General features: G+C 40.2%; 1 protein-coding gene across 2 annotated transcripts; it reads left to right on the plus strand.

The window, feature by feature from the left end:
* The first annotated feature begins 2,119 nt into the window (after positions 1–2,119).
* On the plus strand, positions 2,120–25,105 carry UBE2D3 (ubiquitin conjugating enzyme E2 D3). Of its 2 annotated transcripts, XM_032685007.1 has the most exons (8): positions 3,298–3,383; positions 16,648–16,711; positions 16,797–16,828; positions 19,296–19,373; positions 20,208–20,313; positions 21,605–21,698; positions 22,209–22,258; positions 23,299–25,105. In XM_032685007.1, coding segments are annotated over exons 2-7 (360 nt in total). In that variant the 5' UTR covers positions 3,298–3,383; positions 16,648–16,710; the 3' UTR covers position 22,258; positions 23,299–25,105. The 2 variants fall into 2 exon arrangements, with proteins under 2 accessions (XP_032540896.1, XP_032540898.1); XM_032685005.1 differs by lacking the exons at positions 3,298–3,383; positions 22,209–22,258 and adding an exon at positions 2,120–2,570.
* The last annotated feature ends 202 nt before the right edge of the window (positions 25,106–25,307 follow it).

Here is a 25,307-nt window from a genome sequence, read left to right on the forward strand (position 1 = left end):
TCCTGTTGTCTTAAATTAGCAGAGAAAATTATACTGTCAACAGTATGTTTGTGCTGTTCTTCCTTCCTTTCATTATACAACAAAATGCAAATCGCAAGTCAGATCAAAAATCTTAATATAAAGTCCTATTAAAGGTCATTAACCTCAAATAATCATTAAAATGAAATAATAATTAAGTACTAATAGAAAATGTATAACTGGAATAGTGTCGAGTACCTAAAATCTCCAGAGATGACAAACAATAATGAAGTTCAAAAAGTTTGTAAGCAATTTACAAGGCAGAGGAAGATGTCTGTGACAGAAAGATTTGGAGCAGTTTAAATAGGACCCGTAATCCAAATCGGGCAAGGAACAGCAAGGTGTTCTTCAGCAATATTCTTGATTAAGATGATAAGAATGAAAATGAAATAGTTTGGAACTACACTTCCTGAACATGCTGTTCAGTACAATCAAAATAATAAGCAGAAAATGAAGACTACACAAGGAAGTTGCTAGGAATGGTTTAGGTGATCACAGAAAGATAACTGGACTTTACAGTATAAGGCATTGTTTTCTCTCTAGCCTGTATGTGATACGAGTGTTAAAAAAACTATGTCCTACTACAGTACTATTTTAAAAATAATATAAAACCCCATTGCTCCCCTAATTCACTGCTGGCTATTGTCAAGCTTCATACTGAAAATATTGTTACAGAGTCAGATTTCCTGAATATGCTGCCTTCTCCAGACCAATAATAACTAGCATCTTAGATAGCGAGAAATATAACACTAGTGCACTATAACAAATGCAAACTAAGTTCAGTGCAAAGAATTCAGCTAATTATGTGTACATCCTCCCTGGACAGCAAATGCCATGTTTGGCACTGCGATATATCCTGTCATTACAGCAGAAGGGCAGTCTGGCAATCTTTCTCTGCTTGTTGCTTCACAGAAGTGGAGTAGGAGTCGTTCCCTATGCGTAAATCTACACAATTTATTACTGTGAGAAAAAAGCACCTGGCTGAGAGTTATTTGTTGACCCACGCTGCACGAAATAAAAAGTCTCCAAGGAGCTGCAACCATCCCAGACGGTATCACTGCAAATTAAATAATTATTCCTCACCACACTTTACAGCTGTCTGAAAGGATGTTGTAGTGAGGTAGGGCCTGATCATTTTTACCATGCTAGCAGTGACAGAACCAAAGGAAATGGCTTTAAGATGAGACGAGGGACATCCAGATTAGATATTAGAAAATGATTTCTCACTGTTAGGGTGGTCAGGCATTGGGATAGGTTGCCCAGGGAAGTGGTGGAATCACCATCCCTGGAGGTGTTCAGGAGGCATCTGGGTCTGACGCTGGGTGATAATCCAGTGGTTATGGGGTTACGGTGGCAGTGGACAGTTGGGCTGGATGATCTTAAAGGTCTCCTCCAACCTTGATGATTCCAAGAATCATGAATCTGACTCTTGTGCTGACAGTCAACGTCACTGTCCTCCGGTGATTTATTTTTTCCCGTATACTGAGAAACTCGGTCTCGTTTCCTTGCGTGTGCCAATATGCTCCTAGAAGGATGCTTCCAGGCCCGTTATCCTCACACCAGGCCCGCGTTCCTCCTGGGCAGGAGCAGAGCTTTAGCTCCGTCACTCGCACCGCGATGCACGGTGCAAACCCCACGGCTTTGGCGCTCCCGCCTCGCTCCGCGTCCAGGCGCTCCCGCGGGCCGTGGGAGCGCTGGTGCTTTCCAGGCGGGAGGACGCCCGAACCTCGCTCCTGGGGGGACGATCCCTCCCGGTGACATGCCGGCGGCGCTGACAGACAGCTGACGCGCGGAGGAACACCGCACCGCCGCGTCAGCGGGCCCATTTAGATCCGGCCGCCGCCGCCATTTCACGGAGAGCGGGCGGGGCGCGCCCGCCGCGAAGCCCCCGGGAGCAGCCGCGACCCCGCTCCGGCCGCGCCCCCGCGGAGCCCCAACCTGAAGGAGCCGCTCGCGGCCCTGAGACGGTGGCGCCCGCGGGCGGCCCCAGAACCTTCCTTCGCCCGCCCCGCCCCTCCGCCTCTGGCCCCGCCTCTTCGCCGCCGAAGCCCCGCCCCCAGAGCCGTTGGCGACGGCGTGCCCGGCCCGGCCCCGCCCATCGGCCCCGCCTCCCGTCCCCCCCGCGGCGTCCGGGCCTGGCCAGCGGCGGTGGCGGCAGCGCGGGGCTCTCTCGCCCTCTGTCTCTCTCTCTCCCGAGCGGGCGGCGCCTTTCGGCTCTCCCGCACCTCACACGCCCTCACGGCAGTGACGGGCGGCGGCGGCGGCGGGCGGAGCGCTCTCGCGGCAGCCTGACGGCCCCGCTGCCCGCAGGCAGGCAGGACTCCGGGCGGCCGGTCGGGCGGGCGCCCCCCGGCTGTTTCCGGAGGAAGGAGAAGCGCGGCTGCCCCCTCCCCCCTCTCCGCCTTCCTCCCCCTCCTCCTCCTCCTCCTCTTCCTCCTCCTCCTCCTCCTCCTCCTCCCTCCCGGCCCCCCGAGCGGAGCGCGGAGTCACCGCGGCGCGCAGACGGGCCCGGCACTCGCACACACACAATGGCGCTGAAACGCATCAACAAGGTGAGTGGACGCCGCGGCTCCTCCTCCTTCGCCGGCCCCGCGTTCCCCCCTCCCCCCCCCCGCCCTGCTTCGCCCTTTTTTTTAATTGTTATTTTTTGGGTAGCTTTTATTTTCCCTTCCCCCATCGCGCCCCCCCCTCCCCCCGCCCCGGGAGGAGACGGGTACGACCGCGGGGCTGGGGGGGAAGGCGGAGGCGGGAGGCCGGGAAACGGCGGCTCCTTCCGGCGGGGCCGCGGCCCGACCGGGACGACGAGGCCCCTCTCCGTGGAGCTGGGCCCGGGAGCTCGGAGCTCGGCCTCGGCCCCCTCCTGAGGGCGTGGGTCGGGGACCCGGGGCCGCTCGGATGTCAGCGCAGCCCGGAGCCGGCCCGGTGTCGCCACCGTCGCCCCTCGGCCGCCGGGCAGCCCGGATGGCTCTGACCCGTGTGTGCCGGGGGGTCTCGGCGCGGTGGCGGCGCTGCCCGGGGCGGGCAGCGGCCCCTCGGCCGGGCTCTCCCTTCCTCCGTGCAACTTCTCTCCCGCATTGTAAGATGGCGGCGGGTCCGCCTGGCCCGGGCCCTTTCCGGGTTCCCTCGCGTTCCGCAGTAACGCGGCGCGGACAGTCGGAGTGGCCGCCGCGGTGCCGCCCTCGCTCCGCCGTCGCCCGTTTCCGCCGCCCCGGGACTCCCGGCCGCCCGGGGAATCCATCGGCCGCCCGGGGATCGGTTCCCCCCGCGCCCGGCGGGAGCGCGCTGCGCGCCGCCGCCTCCCCCCGTTGCACAATCGAAGCCGGGTGGAGCAACTTCGCGGCGGCTAACTCGGAAAAAATGCCGAGGTGATGAAAGTTTGTTGGGGTTTTTGTTGTTGTTGTTTGGGTTTTTTTATTAAACCTCTCCCAGGGTGAGAAGACTCCCGGCGTGAGGTTGCGCTTGGGCAGCCTTAGGTTTTCTCGGCAGGTTTGAGAATTGCTGGGACGTAATGGCAAAACGCGATTGGGAGTGCAGCGGCGTTACCGGGAAGTCGCTGTGGGTCTGTGCTCCTTCCTACGCGAGCTACGTGGAGCGTTTACGTGTTTCAAGAGCTCAGAGGAGTTTCTTGGTCATCTCGTAGCCTGCCAAGATGGCAGAAAGTCAGTGTGTCCTGAAACCGGTTAACTCGGTGCACAAAACACCTTTTGTAGACAGTGTATAAACTTCATGCCGCCTTTTAGTCTCGCTGTAATTAAACGCAGTGCTTGTAGGCATATTTCAGTCAATATGAGAGGTTTTATAATTTTTTAGTGAATCGATAGTTCTGTTGTCTTTGAAAATTTTAAATCCATTCCGGATAGCAAACTGAATGGATTGTATTTGAAATACGGCTGTGCTCTGACAAGAATTTCAAAACAATTCCTTTTGAATCTGCCATCAGAACTTGTTCCCCTGTATTAGCGGATGATATCACTTAAGTTGAAACACAGCTAGAATACTCCCTGGTATGCTTTGTCATCAGCTCATGCTTATGAAACACGTTCAGGCACTGCAGGTAAGAATTTATTGTCAAATGTAAACCAAGGCAAACCCCCACTTATGTAGTAATCTGGTGGTCAGAACCTGAAAACGATTCAGCATGACTCTTGAACCAGTAAGTCATCTCTTTGCAAGGTTTTGGCCTGTTGTGTGCAGTCTCTTGTCCTGTATTGGTCCTTACGTTCTGTGGCACTGTGTAGTAACAAGGTTCTTCCTTTACCCAGTGCAAGAGTTTAGGAGTGGGGAGATGATTGGGTTAGGGTTTTTCTTTATGGCTTTTTCTTTTTGTTTGTTTTGGTTTTTTGAAGATGCTATTTTTAATTAATTGCATCGTGCCATGCTATAAGATGTGTTTTCAAGTTCACATAGAGTTTGCTGGTTTGATTTTGTATTTGCCAACCTGGAAATTGATGTTTTGCTAGACTGAAACCATTGTTTTGAAGTTGCTTTCTTTCCAGTACTGATTTCCAGTACGACCATTTACTGAAATTGAGGCTGAAATCAAAAAATAGCAGGGCCGGTTTTGCAGCAGAATGGTTGTGGATGTCCTTTTAATCTTGTCAACCGGCAAAGCCAGAGAGAATGGCATGCTGTCCCTGGTAAGCTGGGATCTGCTGTCATCCTGTTGTAAGGTCACAGATCAGACCTTGGAACTCTCTGCTTCCATGTAGTATGTTATTGGCAGTAGATGAGAACAGGCTAAAGAGAGACCAGGATCTCAAAACCTTGTAATCGCACAGAACTGATTTAGTTTGTCTTGTGGTATTACTTGTCAGGACTAGAATTCATTGTCTTCTGTAGCAGATGACATCCCAAATGCACCAGTGAAGATGTTTTCAGTCTGTTTGACTGGTTCCCTCTTTGTGGACTTGACATGTAAAGGAAAATAACATTTTTTATTACATTGGGTAAACCAGACTTTCAAATTCTGTTAATGTGTGTACATTTAATCTGAAGTATGTTACACATTCAGGGTACAACAATTGCTGCTTAAGACATAACTGGCAAATTCTGCTTTTGACTTGAAAATGAAAGCACGTGAGTATTTGTGTGCTCTGTATTGGGTTATCCACTTCTGGGACACCCTTTGTAAAGCGCTCTCCAAACTGAAGGAGTTGACAGGTACATAGCCATTCCCAGAAAGGTTATTGTTATGCTGGAGCTCATCATGGCATCTGTGCCATCTGCTCTGAGGGTAGCCTGCGTTCAGTTGGCAGAACTCTGCTTTCATTGATATGGCTTGCTTTGCACAAGAGTGGCAGTTGTTTTGTTATGGCAAGCAAGTTCTTCCACCCTGGAATAATATGAACCTATATCTTTAGGTGTTTGCTTTCCTGAGGACGAAATTCTTCCCCAGATTTTTTTTTCCGCAAATTGTCAAGAAATTCATGTTGATTTATGAGTCTGTATGTAAATGCTTGGTACATGCTGTGGCACATTGTCTTGGTCTGAAGTGTCGATGGTACCTGCTGAACACACATCCTGTAATTGCTGCAGCATTTTGGCACTTCCGCTTCCAATGATGATGATCCGGTAATAGGGAAGCATATATGTAGGAGTAGGGAATCAGGAATGTGTAACGCTGAGGAAACTTGGGTATGTTACAACATTGATACACATCCATTTTATCACTGCTATACACATCCATTAACGTGAGGTAAATCTAAGTGGCCTAAGTGGTGATCTTGATAGGCTAAAAATAGAATTAATACAGGAGATGTATGCATGAAATGTCTTGTCTGTGAAATCTTTAAGAAAGCTTGTGCCTGCTGTGTTTTATGGCTATTTGATTAAGCATAGCACAAGCCAGCATCATTATGTTGGAATAATTTATTAGAAAACCTTAAGTGGAGTTGGCATCCTGGAAGCTAAAGGCTGAAAGGACGAAACCATTTATTGCTACTTAAGTACAGATAGAAGGCTTCCATTGACAGTGGCAGAGGCCGAATAACTATTTTCCTCAAGGCTATAGCCTCCAGCACTATTCCTAGATGTATAATTAATTGCAACTTTAACTGCTCTTCTCCAGATGCTTATAGTAAGAAATGCTGCTAACCCTGGAGATATCCACAATATTTTTCAGAGATTGGATGTAGTATGTATCAATGAGGACTGCATGGAAATCTGCATTAGTTTAACCAAAGGTGATTCAGTTGAAGCATTATGAAGTCTGCTTATTACTTTTTTTTTATACTGCTACTTTTTTTCTTTTGAACTTAGTATGAAATTAAAAAAAAATAGCTAGGTGAAGCTGTTTGAATAAATTGTTCTTCTCTAGAGGAAACCCACAACACTTTACTTTTGCAGGCAGTCTTGGATTTAGTTTGCTGTGCTTTTTCAAAATATTTAAATAACTTGAAATGCATGTAATTTTAGAAATAAGTCTGGGTTTGTGTGATTACGGCCTCAGAAAGTTAAGATTAGCTAGCTAATGAAATTCAGTTAATGTAAGCTTAGTTGAAATGCTTTAAACCTTTGTGAATGCTCTCTCTATGTATTGAGTTACCTTTTTAGTGTAGTTATGTCACCTTAACTATTGTGAATACCCGGGGCTAGACTAAGCCCTGCCTCAGGTAGTCACTTCAGTTGCAACTGTCGCACTCCGTGGTTGGAAGGGTTGGGTTGAGACAGAAGGCAGGAGGTTGATTTTTAAATCATATTGCAGTAATGGAGTTTGGGAAGCTCTAGGATTGAAGTGTTTTTTAAAAATCAGAATAAAATTATTTACTATCAGATGAAAGCTGTCATCACTTAAATTTTAAGATTTAGCTTATCCAAATAGTAAGAAGTAACATTTATACTATGAAATCAAAAACTGAAAATGGAAATAACGTTTCTTAACTGGGTAGGATTGCTACTCTATATTGAAGTCCAGCACTTATTATTAAGGAACTGGGTGTGTTTTGAGAACTGGTCTCTTTTTTTGTGAGAGAGGAAAAGTGACGCTTCCTTAGTTAGAAAGTTTAGACTGTGATAACTTAAAAGATTTCTCCTGTTAAATGAACATGGTGCTGGTGAAACAAGTTCCCAGTCAACACAGATCTTTAAATGTGTGCTTTGGAGTGGGAGGAGAATGGGGATTGTTATCTCACTTAAGTAATTTACAGAACTTCAGAGATCAGTATTCCATTAGATGGGTACTTCCTGCATACCTTAAAAAGCATTCTCCAGTATATTAAGGATTTAGGTGGGATAATGTATGGAGTAAAAAAGTGGTCCAGCCTTTATGATCTTCATGATCATTCCAGGTTTTAGAGATGTGGGTTTGAAAGTAAGCTAGTCCTTTTGCTATTATTCCTTGTGTGAGTTTCCTCTACGGAAGAGCTGATGTAGAACTCCACAGAATGAGCTCCCTTCAGCCGCCTGCCCAGTCTGTAACCGCCTCTGAGGCCTTTACTGTGCTCACACATTAATGGGTGAAGGAGCAGGGAAGGATGTAAACAGCTGTAAGCAGCAGCTGTTGGATCCTGAGCAGTAAACTGCCTCTTGCCAAAGGCATCTCTGTTCCTTGTGGAGGCCACCTCCAGCCTGGTGTTATCCCCTACCCATGGATGTGTTCTCTGCATCCACTGGGTTGAACTGTCCTGAGAGAGGATGGAGGTTCTTAACCTTCTCTGAGATGTCAAGTGACAGCTGGTAAGGAGGAGTGGGAAAGGGTTGAGCTTTTGTGTAATTCAGATTAGGGCATTGATACGTCATCTCTGTTAAATCTTTCTGTTGCAAATATGAAGGTTTTGCCACTTAAATTGTCTGCTCTGTGTTCTCATATAGGTCCCTCCCCTATGCATCAAAGCTGGCAGATGGGAACTTGCACTTCAGCATTAGATCTGATCTCTCAGTATAAGCTGACTTTTGTTGATGGTTTTAGGCTAAGATGCTGTAGCTTACATTGGAAAGGCTGAGTTAGAGAAATGCATTTTCTCCTGTGATTGATTTGATGTAGTAACCTGGTGGTATAATATGCAGGAAAGAAAAAAAGGGTAAGAAATGAAAGCAGCAGTGTGAATGTATATATTACTGCAGTCAGTAGTGCGTTCTTAAATGTTTTAAAAGTTGGTTTTATCAGAACAGAGTCTTAAACTGTGTTGAGTTGCACACACTGAAAAGTTTTATAAACTTCTAGAGTCTATATTTAATGCCTCAAACTCTAAATGGCAAATGCAGGTGCCTTTTTTAAAAAAAAAACAGGTTCTCTCCATTGGGTTTTTTATGGGGCACTGATATGATACATTAAATGCAGTAGTTGTGTTGGGAAAGCCTTGCAAAAAAAATTAGTTGAAATTATATTCACAAGTTTAAGTTGGTGTTTATGCCTTTGGCAGCTCTTTATAAAACACTTGGATGTACACAAGGTTTAATACTGAAAAATGAGCCAAACAGAGCATTGCAGGATTCAGGGCTGAAAGTTAAATAGGTAGGGGGGATTTTTTTATTTTGTTTAAACATCATTCAGAGCCTTCTTACCAACAGTAAATTTCAGTATTAAATTTTTGTTTAAAGGAAGCCTTTGTTCTGAACCTCGTCCATTTGAGAAGTGTGCTATGCTAGACATCTTCAAGATCTCCTGCAGTTTTTTTCACTGTAATTGTGATTGGTTTTTATTCTGGTCTTGAGAAGGCGAGTTGGGAGGATTGCAGACTGCTTTGCAAATGTTACGGCCCAGTAAAAAAAAGGAGGCGTCCAATGTTTAATCCTTTCCACAAGCATCTGGAGGCCAGAGTTGCAAGCTGAACTCGGTGCAGATGCTAAAGTGCTTTAGGTCTTCCTGTTGGGAAGGCACGAGGATTGTATTAAGTGCTCAGTTAACTTTATAGTGAGCTTCTCTGTAACCTGGAGTTAGGTTGGCCAGGTGCTCATCATTTCTGTGAGCTCTTCTAAGTTTTTAATACGTACAAGTGCCTTGCTTTAAGACAGTGTTTCCCAACCTGTGTTGGCCTATTTGAGTAATAATGCCAAAAAATTCTCTTAAATGAGATAAATGCAAACTTTGTTTTTCCGTTTAGACTTAGTTTTAGTTTCTTCTTGCCTTGAATAATATAGAGGGATCTTCTGAATGACAATTTGCCAGCTGAGCAATGACCCCCTACTTCAGGATGCAGTCTGTTGATAAAGATGTTTTTAAACTTTTTTAAAAAACTTTTTTCCCTTTTTTTTTTTTTTAAACTTTAAGACCCTTCTGGACATCATTATTCTCTGGATAACTGAGATGGAACTCAACTGTAAGAGCAGCTGTGTTTTGGTGTTTTTTTTTTTGCTTTTTTCTACCCTGTTGTCTTGGTGTGAGCTGATTTTGTGTGTAACTGTACCTAATCCTATAGACAAGCCCTTAGTTTTGCATCTCTATGACTTAGCTGTTAAAAACACAGAACAGTTTTGAAGGGTAGTTACACAAATAGCTTAATCTGATAGGGTAGTTGTACACTGTAGGTAAGCTAGTGTAATCATTCCCACACACTTGTGTTCATAGAATATACCCCCTATGGTATATTGCAGTAGCTTTCACCTACATCTTTGGATTCATACAAAACGTGGACTGGCAAGACAGCTTTTTAAAAGGAGAGCTGCTTTTCAGAGTTCATTAGGTTAAATAATTAAATTTCAGAATAATAAGCTGCTTTTGAACAGTGAACTCACTGTGCTGGTTAAAGACATGGTGTTACTTGTTAGAATATTAATTTGATTACTTTGTGTTACATAGTTTTCCTTTCTATAGTTTCCTTGAGAACATGGAGTATTCTTGTACCTTTATTCAGAAGATGCAGGCCTACTGAGGTTATGTGCTCCATTAAGACTGCTTGTCATTTCTACAAAAACCTGTCCTGTACTCTACCACTCTCCAAAGCCATTGTGTAGTCTTGGGAAGCTTTGGGAGACTCCTGTCACACTGAGTCCAGAGCAGGGCACGTACCAGGTGCAGCTTCTGGTTGGTGTGTCAAATGCTGGTGGCTGAAGTTCTGCTGTATGTCACTGTGCCCTCAACAAGCTGCAGGGCAGCATGTTGGGAGGCTCTCGGGAAATACTGCCAAACACCTGCATCTAACAAGTACTTAAGCTAGCATTTATGGGAAATTGTCGAGCACAATGCCAAAATCACGTTCCTGAGTGCGTTACGTTGAATATAAACTTCTTTCCAACTGCATCAGTTTACATTTGTCTAGATTGTCCCTTTGATTCCCAGCCATTCTGTTTCATTTATCTTGGTGCCTCTTGCTGCTTCTCTTGTAGCCTTTTTACACTGGTTACCCTCCTCTCTGAGGGCTGTGTTGTAGTCCTGGGTTACAGAACCAAAGATCAGCGTGGTTCTTGCAGGAAAAAACTCCCAAGTAAAAAGAATGCTAAGTTTCAGGGTCCAGTATTCAAAAACTTGGAAATGCCAAAATGAAAATAGCCAGCTGTCATTGAGTGGCTAGGTAGTTAACCAGTGCTTCACTTCACACTTCTCCCTTCAATGTACTTTAGTCGGTGTACACAGCCCTCATTCTACAGTGAGCATAGGAGTGTTTTAATAAGCTCTGTTTTCAGGTAATTGTTATAATACCTCAGAATTTATGTGTGTAAAGCAGATTTTCTTCATCTTGAGTAAGACAATTGCTGTGCTTTTGATTATTTTGGGGGAAAGAAACGATACTTTTGAATTCAAAGCACAACTACAGATGCGTAGTTGCCACCTTTTTTCTAACTTTATTCTGAATGCCTTTAACGAGGGACCAGGAAAGCAAGGTCTGTAACTCAGCTCCTTTTCCAATTGGATCTGTCCACTACTCTGCAAAACACTGGAATAAATAAGAGAGCCGTTTTAGTTGCAGTAACTCTTGAAATCTGCTGAAAGCCATTACCTGTATTGTACCCCTTCCAAATCTCAGAACAGAGGAGAAGAGCTGTAGACAATACTGTCATTCACAAAGAGCTTGTGTACTGAAAGGTACGTTCTTTGAAAAGATAGTAGGTGGTCACCTGAGTAGTTTGTATCACAGTCCAAGTACACAAAGTGACTTTAATTACAGTTATGCAGCAGTCTGGCATTTCCTTCCTTGAGTGCAAGGCTTAAAAAATGAGTTATTTCTATGTTTGTCTTCCATTATACCATTATGATATTGCTGCTAGACATTGTACAAACAATATGCAGAGTGTAGCCTGAAAAATTCAGTACTAAGGGCTGAAAGGAGAACCATGAAAAATAGAAGCAGAATGACCAAAATAGGGAGAATCACAGCTGTTACATTACTGGTTGTGTTTTGGGTTTCTTAAAAAACCTTTCTGTGCTCTTTGATCCTCACTATTTTCTGTGACTACCCTTCATGTGCTTCCTCTGCATAGTTGCTCTAATGTCTTTTTTTAAATGACAGAAACCTACATCTTTGTGTATCTATGCACTGTCATTACACACTGGATTTATCTATTTATTGTTAGCTAAAAGGCCAGCTTGTTTGAAACTGATAATTTTCTGCTGGTATCATTTGTTTTGTGATGTGTATTATACCGTTGCTTTCTTATTCTGCTTAGAAATCCACATTCAGTGTCCTTTCAAAATGTTATTTTCTGCTTCCAGGGGTAATTAATTTCCATGCTGAAACAAATGTTTCAAATGCAGGTGTGTGGGATGAGGCAGTAGTTCTTTGCTGCTTGACACTCCTTAATCTTCAAACAGGCTTAAGTGTTCTTCCCCTCCCTTTATAGCTGCTTCCAATCCTTCCTTCTTTTTTAAAGCTGTTTTCAGCTGTGAGCTACTGAGTAAAACTAATGCAGTGATGAATTTTGGGATGCTTAGAGTTTGAAATATCCTGTTTGATACAACATTAGACAAGCAGTCAAGTTAATGAAGGTTGATTTTTTTTTTTTTTTTATTGGCCTAAGTGTTCTTTTTTTCTCTTTAGTTTGTTTGTTTGTTGTTTTCTTTTGTTCCTTGTGGTTTGTTTTTTCGTTGTTTTCTTTTGTTGTTGTTTTTTTTAATTTCTAATTTAACTGCATATCACCTTTCATGGCCCTCCAGGGTAGAACAAGTTATTGTCTGGAAAATTAAAGCAAGTTAACTCCATTTTTTCCAATATGCTTTCTCAACTACAAACCAGAAAGCTGCAATATATGATTTTTACAAGTAGTTGTGTTACAAACCAATATTAAATCTCTACAAACCAATGTTAAATGTAACTGAGTTTAAGCTCGTGGAGGACAATCTTCAGTCACTGGTGGGAGTGATCTTCTGCCACCCTGTATTTAGTTAGTTGCTAGAACCTTTAAAATTAAGGCCTGGCTATTCTAGCTTAAACTAGAAACATGTAGTAGAAGTGCCACAGACAGTGCCACATGAATTCTGACAAACGGGAAGAAAAGAAGCCATCACAGATGTTGGTCTATTTGATACATGGCAGGAAGGCAGCTTGGTAGGCACCTGGCTGTCATTTCTTACAGAATTTGCTGAGACCTGAAAACTTTTGTTGTCTTGCGGCTGGATATTTGGATGAGATATCCCTTATTGTTCTTTAAATTATTGTTTGAGGGTCTTTTTAGCAGCTTTTCTGTCAAAAAAGACACTTGTGGTTTAAAATAGAACCATAGTCCTGCATTCGTACTCACATGTCAATGTTTTGAATCATCACTTGAAGCATAAGCCATGTTTTTCTATGTTATATACAATTATATTTCTGCAAAACAAGCAGATTAGTTAGCCTTTATAAGGATATTTTTGAAAGTACCGATTTGGGTTTTTACTAGCTTTCTAATGTACAGTGAAAGAGAAGAGAGGAGATTAAGAATGGGGCTGTTTCACCAATGAAACTGCATCTTGCTAGAAACTTTATGTGAAACTGGCAGAAGGCAATGGTGCTGAATTTATTTTAAAGCAGATCTAACTGTTGTAGTGGCAGGTACTGTTGCCATATTTCTAGTTATCTCTGTTTTCCAAAACCCTGTTAGAAAATTGTACATATATTGCTTCTTGTCTGTGTTACGTTGCTGTTGTCCTCTAACTGTAGCATTGACACTTACTCCTTAAACAGTGTTTAAACCTGTAAAATGCTGAGTGACTAATCATCCTGGTGGAGAAGTAGGAGCTATTGCAACTTTATATTTGGAAACTGGGACACAGAAATGGTGATATGCTGGAGCTATACCGGAAACCTCTGGCAGTGACAGAGACTACTAGTCATGGTTGTAATTAAAGACTAATCCTTTCCGATAGGCAGTGGCATGTCACTCCGTACCAAATTTGGTTTATTGTCCCCATGTTTCACATTTACTTCTTGGGAGTTTGTTTTATTTTTTTTTAAATCACCTAAAACGTGAAAAACTGTAACAACTGACTCCAGGAAAATGTGGGTTCTGCTTTGGGGATTTTTAGGAAGGTTTGGGATGTGGCTTAATACCTCTTTGTAAAGGGAAAGCACTACTGATACCATGTGAACGAAAAGAAGCAAAGTTGGAGAAGTAGGTATGGCAGTAGAAGAAATATGAAAAGCAGAAAGCTCTTATATCTAGAAATGCTACAGAACAATGCTTGGGAACATTTTTAAATTCTAAAATACTAGTTAAACTCTGCTTTGTAAAATTAAGCTTAATGTGGTCTTTACCTTCTTGGTGAGAAATGGGTAAAAGAGGGCAACAGTTATGAGGTAATTTCTTTAAAATTATGTTTTTAAATCAACTCATGGAAATGATGAAGCTTAGTTTTGGTGTCAGATCTGTTTTTCAGATTAAATATTTTTTTGTTATAGAATCGTTGCCGCTGATTGATGAGAAGAAAAGTAGGTTTGTATTTATACTAAGTGGGAAGCTTTAAAAAAAGAAAGCTCCTCCTTTTCCTTCAACAAAATGCTTCAACTGCACTCCAAATATCACAGCCCACATGCCTCTGCTTGTTTAGTTTCCAGTTATTCCAGTTTGCCTGTTGGATTTAGCAGAGTTGTAGCTTTCAGAAGGAGGTGCTTTTTAAAGTTACTAAGAGAGAACTTTCCGCTCCCTTGTGACAAAAAGCCTCCCCTCTGTGTGTAGATGTGAAGTGTCTCTCACTTAACAGGGAGGCAAAGTAGGTCTGGTGTTACTGAGAGCCAGGGTTTGCTTCATGTTTGCCCAAGTTCTTCCACAGCCTTTCACAGTCGAAGCAAACAGCTCTACTACAAACTTTACTCCTCTGACCATAGTACCCAAGAGAAGCAAATACAAGAGTGTGCTACCTCAGCCTTTTTTCCTTTCCAAATTTAGTGGGCGAATTTCTTGCCCTGTGGGTGAAATGCTAGGTGGTGTATCATGTGCTCCTAAAATTATCTGTATATTGAACTGCTTTGATTAGCACAATTAGGTGGTTTGTTGTTTTGTTTTGTTTTGTTTTTTTGCTGAAGTGTTTTGGGCCAGACAAACTTTAGTCCTTTCGTTAATGAAGGTCACTACTTGTTTGTTATCTAGAACAGTTCAAGTAGTTAAAAGCAGTAACTCTGTATAGACATATATTTTGAAATTACTAGAGTCTGGAATATTCAAACTAATTTGTTTCAGCTTTTAAATTATTTTTAGTACGACCAAAGGGTTTTTTGCAGACTTTTCACTGGAACTTAATAAATTTACGTCTTATATTTGTAATGCTACTTATCTTTTCCTAGTTGAATTACTGACATACTCTAATTCTCCTGCTGTGTTAAAATATCTATTCTTATCTTGAGTACTGAGTTCTTGTTTCTCTGAAGACGATAGTACCTTTTGAAGAGCTCTCTTGTCTAATGAACATACCTCTGACAGTCCACTTTATACTGATCTTTTCTCATCCTTGTCTTCATGCTACTAATTTTCATAAACTGTATGAAGAGCCTTTTCATAGTTCTTAGTCTGTGTGATAGTAAAAAAAACCAACAGGATCTAAATGTTCTTGCAGGATTAAATCAAAGAATGCAGTAGTAACTATACAACTACATTAAAATAACATTTGTGTCTATCTCCTTATTTCATTGCTATAGTTTACTTTAAGGAACATGATATCTTTTTTCCCTCTCAGATTTTTGAAATGATTGATCATTCTTAGAAGCTTTCCATCTGAAACTTCTTTTACATAGGGACCTAATGAGTGATATTTCATAGAAATAAGTCTATTGCAGGGACCCTCAGTAGTAACTGGAGAGTGTAGAGAAATGTATTCTAAGTGTGTTTACTGTGATGATCTGGAAAGAGCTGTTGCCCATGCTTTAAGTAACAGCAGCAGTGAAATGAGCTGTAATGTTAATTTCATTGTGCCGTTGCTTATCAAAACTGATACAATCTCATTTTGTAAAACAAGTCTGATTCCAGTGCAAAACTGAAGTCTTGTTACTTGGAAAGTTCATCAGAATTCACACATGTAGGAAGGGGAAATCTGCGACTAAATTTTCTTGGTGTTTTGGGGGAAGGGGATTGGTGTGGGGTTTGGGTGGGGTGGTTTTGTTGTTTGGGGCTTTTTAGTTGGTTTTGGGTTTGGGTTTTTTTTAAAGTACAGAATTTGTGAAACATAAAGGATACACGTTAGGATCTTCCCAGACAAAAGTTAGCTGTCCAGTCCAAATCTGCATGTATTTCCAGCATAATAGGTGTGCCTGGGCTTCTTTAGTGTCTGACAAAGTTTTTGTTTTAATGACTTTTAGAGACTTGCAGGAAAAAAACTGGTGTGGTACTGTTAAGATATGGAAGAAGGGATGAAGGTTTAACCTTTTCCTATGACTTCTAGATACCTTGACAAATGCAGATTTATAGAGGCTCTTGAAGCCATTTTTAGATTCAAAGGAGAGCAAGGAAGAAAGAAGGTAGCTGTTACTTGCTTTAACTGAAAGTGTAAATTTAGTTTTAAAACACACTGTCCTAACAAATGACTTGTGGAGCATTAAAATTAAGGCAGAGCTTCTTTGATTCGTCACAGCAGTATTGGTACTACACAAGGAATCCTCCATCTGAAGTTTCTGTTTTCATTCTCTCTGGAATGGGGGAGGGAACTGTTTCTACACAGTTATTTTGAATTTTAAAGGCATAATTGCCTTAAATGTGAAGTTTAAAATAAAAAATACAGTTATTTTTCCTGATTCCAGCACTTGTCAGCCTCTTGAATTTTCCTGTCCTAATCTGTGTAAGATAGATCCCTGCTGGAGGTAGTGGTTAAAGTGAAACTTTGTCAGTGGGGGTTTTTCTTTCTGTTCTGAGTTTTAATGTCAGATGTTACATACATAGTGCTTTCTGTTTCATGAAAACTCATCAAAACTCATCAATAGCTTTCTCTCCTTCCACTTCAGGCTTCTCTAGCTAAGACTGAGTCCTTGGAAATTTTGGTCAGAAAGTGGTTAAACTTTGCCTACTTCAGGATTTGTGTCCTGTTCTCCTTTCTTCAACAGGAATGTCTTTGTGGTAGTACTTGGAAAAGTACAGTCATTGTAGCTGTTCACCTTCATAGCTGGTTTTTGTGCTTGTTGTCTTTTATAAAGACATTTTTTATACTGATCTAGTGGTTCTAATAGTTGTTAATTGCACATTCTCCTGTGTGTGTATATGGAAAAACCGTTAAAGGTTTTTGCTAGACATGAAGTAAAAATTACTCTGTTCATGTTTCTGCTCTGAACAGTATGTTTTTTTGTTTTCTTCCTAAAGGAACTTAGTGACTTAGCCCGTGATCCTCCAGCACAGTGTTCAGCAGGTCCCGTTGGAGATGACAGTAAGTAACTTTAAGATTTCTGTTTTGCTCTGCTAACTCAAAGCATATCATGCATAGATAATAATGCGGAGTTTTTCTTTTGTAGTGTTTCATTGGCAAGCCACAATTATGGGACCTGTAAGTATTCTGATTCTTGTGAAGTAATATTAAGTGAGTAGTTCTTATTGAGAAAAAAACTGGGGGTGGGCGTTGATTTACTTTTTTTTTTTTTAACTCTCCTTATCTGACTTTAGTTCTAGAGGTGTTTCTAGAACTAGTAGCAGAAATTGAGGGAGGGGAAAAAATTAATTAATTTGTTGCTGCAGTGTTTTATGAGGACATATTTCAGCTGAGATGATTTCTAGAGCAATGTTAGATATACTATCACTTAATATCTAGAAACTGTTTGCATTTAACTTCTTCCGAAATTTGAATCTAGTATGGACTTTACTGGGAGCTGTTCCTAATGTCAGGAATTAGTTGGGATGTTTTTGTGTGGATCTTAGAGCAAGGAATCCTTATTTGGTCTGGTGTCATACACTGAAATCTGGAATACTTGAAGGATAGAAGGGGAAAAAATCACTGAAATGTGAGGTTTCAGTTATGACTGGAGGAAAAAATTCTTTTTTACATGTTCAATAAGCATCTGAAACCTGAATGTGGTTTTTTCCTCATTAAGGAAGCAAAACGTTTACCTTTAATGAAAACATAACATGGAAACACTTGACATCTGGAGTTCTCAGGGCTGGTTATCTGTATTGAAAAAACAAAACCTTGTGTAACTTGCGAAGACAAATAGCGGATTCCAGTAGACCTGCAGCCACAATATGATGCTTCTGGTGAGGCTACAAAGTAGGAATTAAATATCAGTGATACTGAATGGCCCTGACTTTATGGCTACAAGTGTGTTATTAGGAGACCACAATGGAAAATGTGCTTATTAGAGGTTCACCTGGTTGGAAAAATATCTCTTCATCCCGAAGTACCTGGTCCTCATTGATTGTAACTAGGTACCTCAAAGAGACAGAATTGTTCAATAGCTATATTTGTACTTAAATGCCAGGGAGTGTTTTGCGCTATACTGGGTATGATGAATCTGTGTGACTGGTGTCTGCATGGTCATGAGGTATTAAACATTGGTTGAATTTAAATTGAGATTATTATTTTTAGTTTCCCATTCTGGTTTAATAATGTACAGCTCCTTTTTTCCCCATGTGGTTTTTGTGGTGTCAGGTGGTCTGTGTTCCCATTTCCAGATCAAGCAATATCCTGACAGAAATGTGGTGTTAGTAGTTTTTGTGCTCCTGTGGTGTTGTCTTTAATAACCAACAAGGATTGTAGAACCAATCATCTGGTCTTCCACCTCTAGGGGCTCTGATTTTCTTGGATAGGTATAAGAGAGCTTGCCTTGGTTTAACACATTCTAAGAGGAGCTTCTGTATTTGTTAAAATGTATCCCCAGAATATGTGCAGTAAAAGGGTTGTTTTTTTGGTTCCTCAGGGCCTCACATGGTATCTATTAACCAAGTAGAAGAGGTTATATCTTGATCACTAGATTTTCATCAGAGATTGGATATGGGTTATAACCTACTTGTTGGCAGGTTTGAATCCCTTGTTTTGCGTTGCAGATTGTCATTTTCTGGTATTTAAGTAAGATGTAGTTATTTCCTTACATTGGTGAAATGTTTTGCAATTAATATGAGAATTCAATTTACAAATAATGCAGAAGTGTACTGTGTATGTTTCAAATTCATTTTCCCTAGCCCTGAATTCAGAATTAAAAGCATAGTAGTCTTCAGGTTAAAGAATAAAATTGTTAGCTCTATTTCAGAAACTTAGTTGTAGTTTTACTGTCATCTTTTTTACTTCCACATGTTGCTTTACTGCTAATAGTTGACATCTGAATGAATTATCCTCATAATTGTTTCCTTGGACAAAGGAAATGTAAAATACTATTCCATGCCACATTAAAGTGAATTTCTAAAACAGAAAGGGAGGAAGAATTCACTTGAATCTTCTTTTTTTTTTTTTTTTGGTCTGTTTGGTTGTGCTGGTAGGGTGATGGGGGGTTTTTGTTGTTTTTTCTGTTGGGGTCTTTGTTTTCTTTTTTCCCAAGGAACAAGGAGTTAGCTGTGTATTCAGAGGTTTTCTGAAGGGCTGAGCAATGCCTAAGCTAAGGACAGAACTTAAAGAGGGAATGGGAGTCCATGGCCACTCTAAACCTGCATTGTCATAACAAATAAGCTCCAAACACAGAACTGGAGGATTTTGAATCTGATGAACTCTGTTAACATTACTTTTTGGAGTTATCTCAGAAGCATTTGAATGCTTTTGCCAAGTAATCTTGAGTGGATTGTCAGAGAAGCTGTTTTTTATGAAGCACTAGCTTGGAGAGGTCCATACAGAAAGTGATCTGTATATATTCTGTATCACTTATCTTAGGAAGTAGTAACTGAATTTTAATTGTATCTGTCTTGTACTGGTGGATTAAACATTTCAGTTGTTTAAACAAATTTCCTCTCCTTTTATTTATTTAAAAACAAGACCTTCAGTGGTATTTAGTCCTAAAGATGATAATAGGAGAATTATTTGTTTGCTTTGACAGAACGACAGTCCATATCAGGGTGGTGTATTCTTCTTGACAATTCACTTTCCTACAGACTACCCATTCAAACCACCTAAGGTAGGTATTGCTTTCTAATTTGTGAAATTAGTGCTTTTTAAAGAACTGAGTAAAGGACAGAAATTGTCAGTCTTGGTGTTGTAATATTGTCCAGTTCTCACTTCTTTTCACACATTCTTACAGTATATTAGATGGCTGGGTCCCATTCTAACTACCACAAGAATGGGTGTGTTAACATATACTTTATGAGCAAATCCATGTGTATGAATTTGGAATGTCATGGAATGATATCTGGGGTTATGGTTTTCTTAACTGATAGGAAAACTCATTAGCAGTGTTACTTAGTGTTACTATAATAGAGTTCTTGCTGAGGTGACTGTCAAGTATTAGTGTAGTTGTTTGGATTGGTCTGTAGGAATGTGACACTATGGGTAGGGATTAACTTGCTGAGTGCCTCAAATCAGCGAAGAGGTTATCTGTTAGAATTTGGCAGTAATTGCAAAATATGCTCTTTTTTTGGTAGCTTTATCAGCCACTACCTTTGTCTTCCAATTTTCAGTCAATATGAAAATGTGACTGAAGTACTTGAAGTTCCTTAGCGGTGTGACAGCACTGTTACTGCAGTTCAGGCACTTCTGTTGAGTGTCTTCATCATGCAGGCAGCTGTGATTAAAACACAGCCTTGTACTTACCCTCTCTCTGTTTGAAATGGTGCCTGGTAATGGGAGACTAAAAGATTGTGGCTTGGGTGCATTTCCCTGAATTTTGTGCAGTTTAACTGCTTGATCCTGTTCTTTTAGAGTAAATTGAATTGACTAAAAGCTTTACTGAGAAGAAAGGATGCCATCATTGTCATCGTAGGCCAAAACACTTTTTTTTTTGTTTATGTTGCAGGTTGCATTTACAACAAGAATCTATCATCCAAATATTAACAGTAATGGCAGCATTTGTCTTGATATTCTCAGATCACAGTGGTCTCCTGCTTTAACTATTTCTAAAGGTAACTTTCGTGAACGAGAAATGTTTCCAACTTGTGCTGAATACTGTGCTTTTAGTTTGATAATGGTGCCTTACTGCATTTTTAGTGGATATCTGGTTTTTCTAACACCTTCTGCTACATGGCTGTTTAAGGCCTTGTCTGACCACTTGCTTCAGTATTAGCAGAGTTTGCTTCATTGGTCCCAGAGGAATCTGCCAGCATTTGGATTGAAATAGGCCTATGGTGGTGTATTCGAGCTAAGGCTGAGAAACTGCTTGTTTGCAGCTGTCCATGTAGATACACACGTGCATATTAAATTAAAGATTAAATTAAAGTCAGTTTTTAATAATGAAATTTGCATATTTTTTGAATGTCTAGAATAACATGCAGAGTTATCTTGGCATATCTGTGGTAGATGAATAAAACTGTTTTTGATATATGTTGCTTTCTGCCACTGTGCACTGGCATTGTATTACATCATGAACAAAGCGTTCTGATCCTACTTCAGGATAAATTGATGTTGTGTTGCAATAGAAGATTTTTAGCTTTCCTCATTTTACTATAGTAAATAACAGATAATTCTCAAATACTTTCATGATGATCAAATTGTTTTGCCTCAAAGCCACTAGTCTCTATGGCTTCAAAAGATCCATCAGTGCCCTTTTGTCTATAGAACTTGTAAATCCTGTCTGTCCAAGGAGTCAGTTTGTGATTTGAATGTGGATTCCCTATATTTTAATGCTTCACTGTTTTCCTTTAAAACTGCTGTGAGAGTAGGAAATGAAGTCCTCATAGTTGCCTTAGTTGCCTACAACAGTGTTACTTTCTTTTATTTTTTTTTTCCTTACAACATACATGTAGTTTCATCAGTGTAGACCAGGGTGTTGTTACCTTACATGCAACAGATAAAGAAGTCAGTCTGATTTAGAAAAAAAATAAATTTAAATTTGAAGATTTTCTAGTGTTAGTGATGAAAACCACGGATATGCTGGTCATCAGAGTACATAATGTGCTTTTGTTGGCTGCTATATTACATCATAGTGCAGGGGACAACAGTGCTGTTCTCATGTGCTCACTGACAGCTGTAACTACTGGGAAATAGGAAACAAATAGTTCTTACAAACTTTTAATTTATTCTGGGCTTTTTACTTAGAGCGAGTTACAGATATATTTAGCTGTTTATCAGGAAAATACCTCCTAGGTTCTCTCCTGTGCTGACATTGTGCTCATGTAAAGATCTGTGTTCCATTGTTTCAGATTGTTGCTCCTGTTTTGCTATTGAGAATGCCTTTTTTTTTTTCTTTTTTTACAGTTCTCTTATCCATTTGTTCACTGTTATGTGATCCAAATCCAGATGACCCACTAGTGCCAGAGATTGCACGTATCTATAAAACAGACAGAGACAAGTAAGTACAGAGTTGCACAAGACTAGTACTTTAACAGACTTTGTAAGAGTGCATTGTTAGACAGCAGTTGTGTTTAGTGAGCCTTTTGTGAAAATCCGAGATGGAGGGGACTTGTGTGTCAGAGAAGTGACTGTTCTTGGTAGTGCATAATTTAAAAACAGAGGAGCTGAGCAGCTTTGAAGTTGTGGGTGAAGGAGGCTATCTTTTTCTCATGTGGGGAAGTATTTTTCAATATATATTGCCCATTTTTTTGCTTACTGCGCATAAATAGAGTATAGTTAGATCTTTATAATGAAGAAAAGATAGCTGTGTTGTTTTGGTGCTTTCATTTGGCAGCAGCTTGGCCTATAATTTTGGTGCTCCCCTTGAAAACAGGCTGCAGAACTTTTTTTCCTATCTGTGTTGCAACAGTTTTATTTTCCTGAGGTACTTTTAACATTTTGCACAGGTAGAATTATTAGTTTGTTTTTTTCATATATATATTAATGCTAAATACATTTGTCCAATTAGGTACAATAGGTTAGCAAGAGAGTGGACAGAGAAATACGCTATGCTGTAGGGTAAGAATATCTGCACATTATGGTGCATTTGACAAAATGGAAATTTGTCAGCACTTGGGTGCTGCATGCTCTAAGCACTGGATTAACTAACAGATAATGGATGCACCCGTTACTGAACCTGGAAATTTAACAGCTTGATCTGTGATTAGTGTGTAATATAGTGGCTAGTCACTATTTCTCACAACTACTGCTCTTGCATGGCCCCAAAAGAAAAGTTGGTATGAAATAATTACTGAGTTCTGAGCCAACTTGTCAACTTGTTCTGGTAAGTATTTACCCAGATTTTGTCAGAATTTGGTTCAAAGTGATGCATGTAGCGAGACCTCATGAAGAGACATTGGTGAATTTAGACAATGCAAATTTCAACTTTTTTTATACAGAAGTGTCTGTCTTCCACATATGAAGTAGGAAAACATATGGGGATTATGTTCTGCCTGTATAGTTGAAAATTAACTTCTTACTGACAAGCATGGAGTTAAGTGAAAACTAATTGTCAGTTCAGTTCCTGTGGAAGTAGTGTACTTCAAATAGTCTTTTAATGTCCTTTAAAAATTGTTTGAGCAGTGTATTTGTGTGGAAAGAGAGTATTAAGTGTGAAGAAATGTTTAGTGTTGTTTTTCTTTAAAATGGGAAATTTGATGTTCTGTATCCAATGATATTATTAACCAAATAATCTTTACTTATGGCATGTGATACAGTGTAATCTTACCTAAGAGCAATATTTAAACAAAATCCTCCCTTTGCATCTCCCATCCCAGATAGTCTTTATTCCTTCCTCAGTCATTTTCTCACAACAGACTTCTGGCAAATTTGCTTGTCGTGAATTTCAAGTTTTTCCTATAAATTAGAGAATATCCGAATTTGTCTACAGAAGGAATTGTTCGGTTTTTTTCAGTTCAGGTATATCTTAGTACAGAAAGAGAGTTCTTGTAGTGTAAAGAGAATAAGGAGATAAGGATAAAGTTATACTTAATCATAAACTGTTTAGGAAATTTTTATTTTCATGCTGACATTAATTCACTTCCTGTTTTTGTTTTCAGGTACAACAGAATATCTCGGGAATGGACTCAGAAGTATGCCATGTGATGCTACCTTAAAGTCAGAATAACCTGCATTATAGCTGGAATAAACTTTAAATTACTGTTCCTTTTTTGATTTTCTTATCCGGCTGCTCCCCTATCAGACCTCATCTTTTTTATTTTTTTGTTTACCTCCTTCCATTCATGCACATGCTCATCTGAGAAGACTTTAGTTCTTCCAGCTTTGGACAATAACTGCTTTTAGAATCTGTAAAGTAGTTACACAAGAACAATTGCCCAAGATTCAGAATTTTTTTTTAATGGAGCATGTGTATTATGTGGCCAATGTCTTCATTCTAACTTGGTTATGAGATTAAAAACAAACATTCCTCACTGCTCTAACAGATACTGAAGATATCACCTGAAGGGGGGAGGGGAGATGGATGTTCAGTTTTCTCCCATCAAAGAAGTAACATTGCTGTAGCAACATCCATCTTGTTCCAAACCTTCCAGTGTTAGAGAACTGAGGTTTTATTATTTACTTTTGCTCATAACTGATGTGTCTGGAGAATTGGTACTGAATCTATAGCATCAGCAGAACAGAAAATGTGATGTATCTTATGCATGTCAATAAAGGAATGACCAGTTCTTGTTTTACAGAGAATGGAAATTGGAAGTCAAACATCCCTTGTATTCCAAAATAGGGTTTAAGAACATTTTTGTAATTCATTTAAATTTTGTTAGGAGGCTTGGAGCTATTAGTTAATCTGTCTTCCAAAACACTGTTTAATATAGCACTGAATAAATGATGCAAGTTGTCAATGGATGAGTGATCAACTAATAGCTCTACTAGTAATTGATTTATTTTCTTCAATAAAGTTGCATAAACCAATGAGTTAGCTGCCTGGATTAATCAATATGGGAAACAAAATCTTTTGTAAAAGCAAAGCTGGTTTTTGTATATACTGTTGGCATTTGCCTCATTGTTTAACATCAAATAATGATGTAAAGTTCAATAGAGTGAATCTTTTGCCATTTTCAGTTATAATGCTCAGTCTGTTGCAGGTTGACACATTGCTCGGCCTGACGTATGCAGAATTAATAAGCTAACATAGCAGTGTAGCCGTAGTAGTGTGCTACACTTGGTGCTGGGAGCCCAGCGTTCACGGATGGACTTGGGACCCAGCAGATCTGAAGTGGTGTATCGTGGAGATACTTCCTGATGCACCCGCGTTTGCTGACTGAGAACCTTTTCCTTCACCTTGTACACTTGACAACTGAAAGATCTTAATGTGGGAGTAATGATGAGGCAAAAAAAAATTATAAAATAAAGTACTGTTTTGATGTGGGAATTGTCATGAGGCTGTGTTGAAGTGACTTTACTATGTGGGATGTTCGTTACCATTGAAAAAGACTTGTTCAGCCATGCTGCCATTTACATTGATGACTATTTTAATGCAACAGACACTTTCTTCATGTCAGGTGACTAAACGTGAATAAAGACTCATTGCTATTGGATTTTTGTTCTACAAGAAACATTGTCTTGTGCCATTAGTTTATCTTCGCAGCAACAAGGGCATTATTAAACATCCGACTCTCCTCTTTCCTGCCCTCTTCCTTCATATTTTTTCTTGTTTAATTTTTTTGGTCTCCATTCTTAACATCCATAGCTTAATTTTCTCTAGTCTTGTACTATCACTTTATTGTGCATCTGTGACTTCTCACTGGCACCACTTTTGCACTGCTTATAGTTATGTACATTCTGATTCCTTGTCCCCACATGGATGTGGAAAGCTAGATGTAAAATAAATGTTAAACCTTAATTTTTATAAAAATTTGAACATGTAGTTTGGACATGGTTTGTTCTGGTTCTAAACTATGAAAGTGAACTTATTTTCAAGTCTAGTTGGCTTGAAATTTGGAAACCTGGTCTCTCTTTAGCAGTACGTGCCTCGCAGAAGACATTCTAGAATTTGCTTATGAAGCTGCCGTTCATGCAGTATTTCTGCTAACCAGAGATTTTTGCTTAC

Source organism: Chiroxiphia lanceolata, chromosome 4 (genome assembly GCF_009829145.1).
Source record: "Chiroxiphia lanceolata isolate bChiLan1 chromosome 4, bChiLan1.pri, whole genome shotgun sequence".
Taxonomy (NCBI): domain Eukaryota; kingdom Metazoa; phylum Chordata; class Aves; order Passeriformes; family Pipridae; genus Chiroxiphia; species Chiroxiphia lanceolata.

Bases quoted from the DNA above. Each gene is read 5' to 3' on its own strand.
- UBE2D3 (XM_032685005.1), top strand. From the start codon at position 2,547: ATGGCGCTGAAACGCATCAACAAG. The intron at 19,374-20,207 runs GTAGGTATTGCT...TTTATGTTGCAG, and splicing joins ACCCATTCAAACCACCTAAG to GTTGCATTTACAACAAGAAT. The intron at 20,314-21,604 runs GTAACTTTCGTG...CTTTTTTTACAG, and splicing joins TGCTTTAACTATTTCTAAAG to TTCTCTTATCCATTTGTTCA.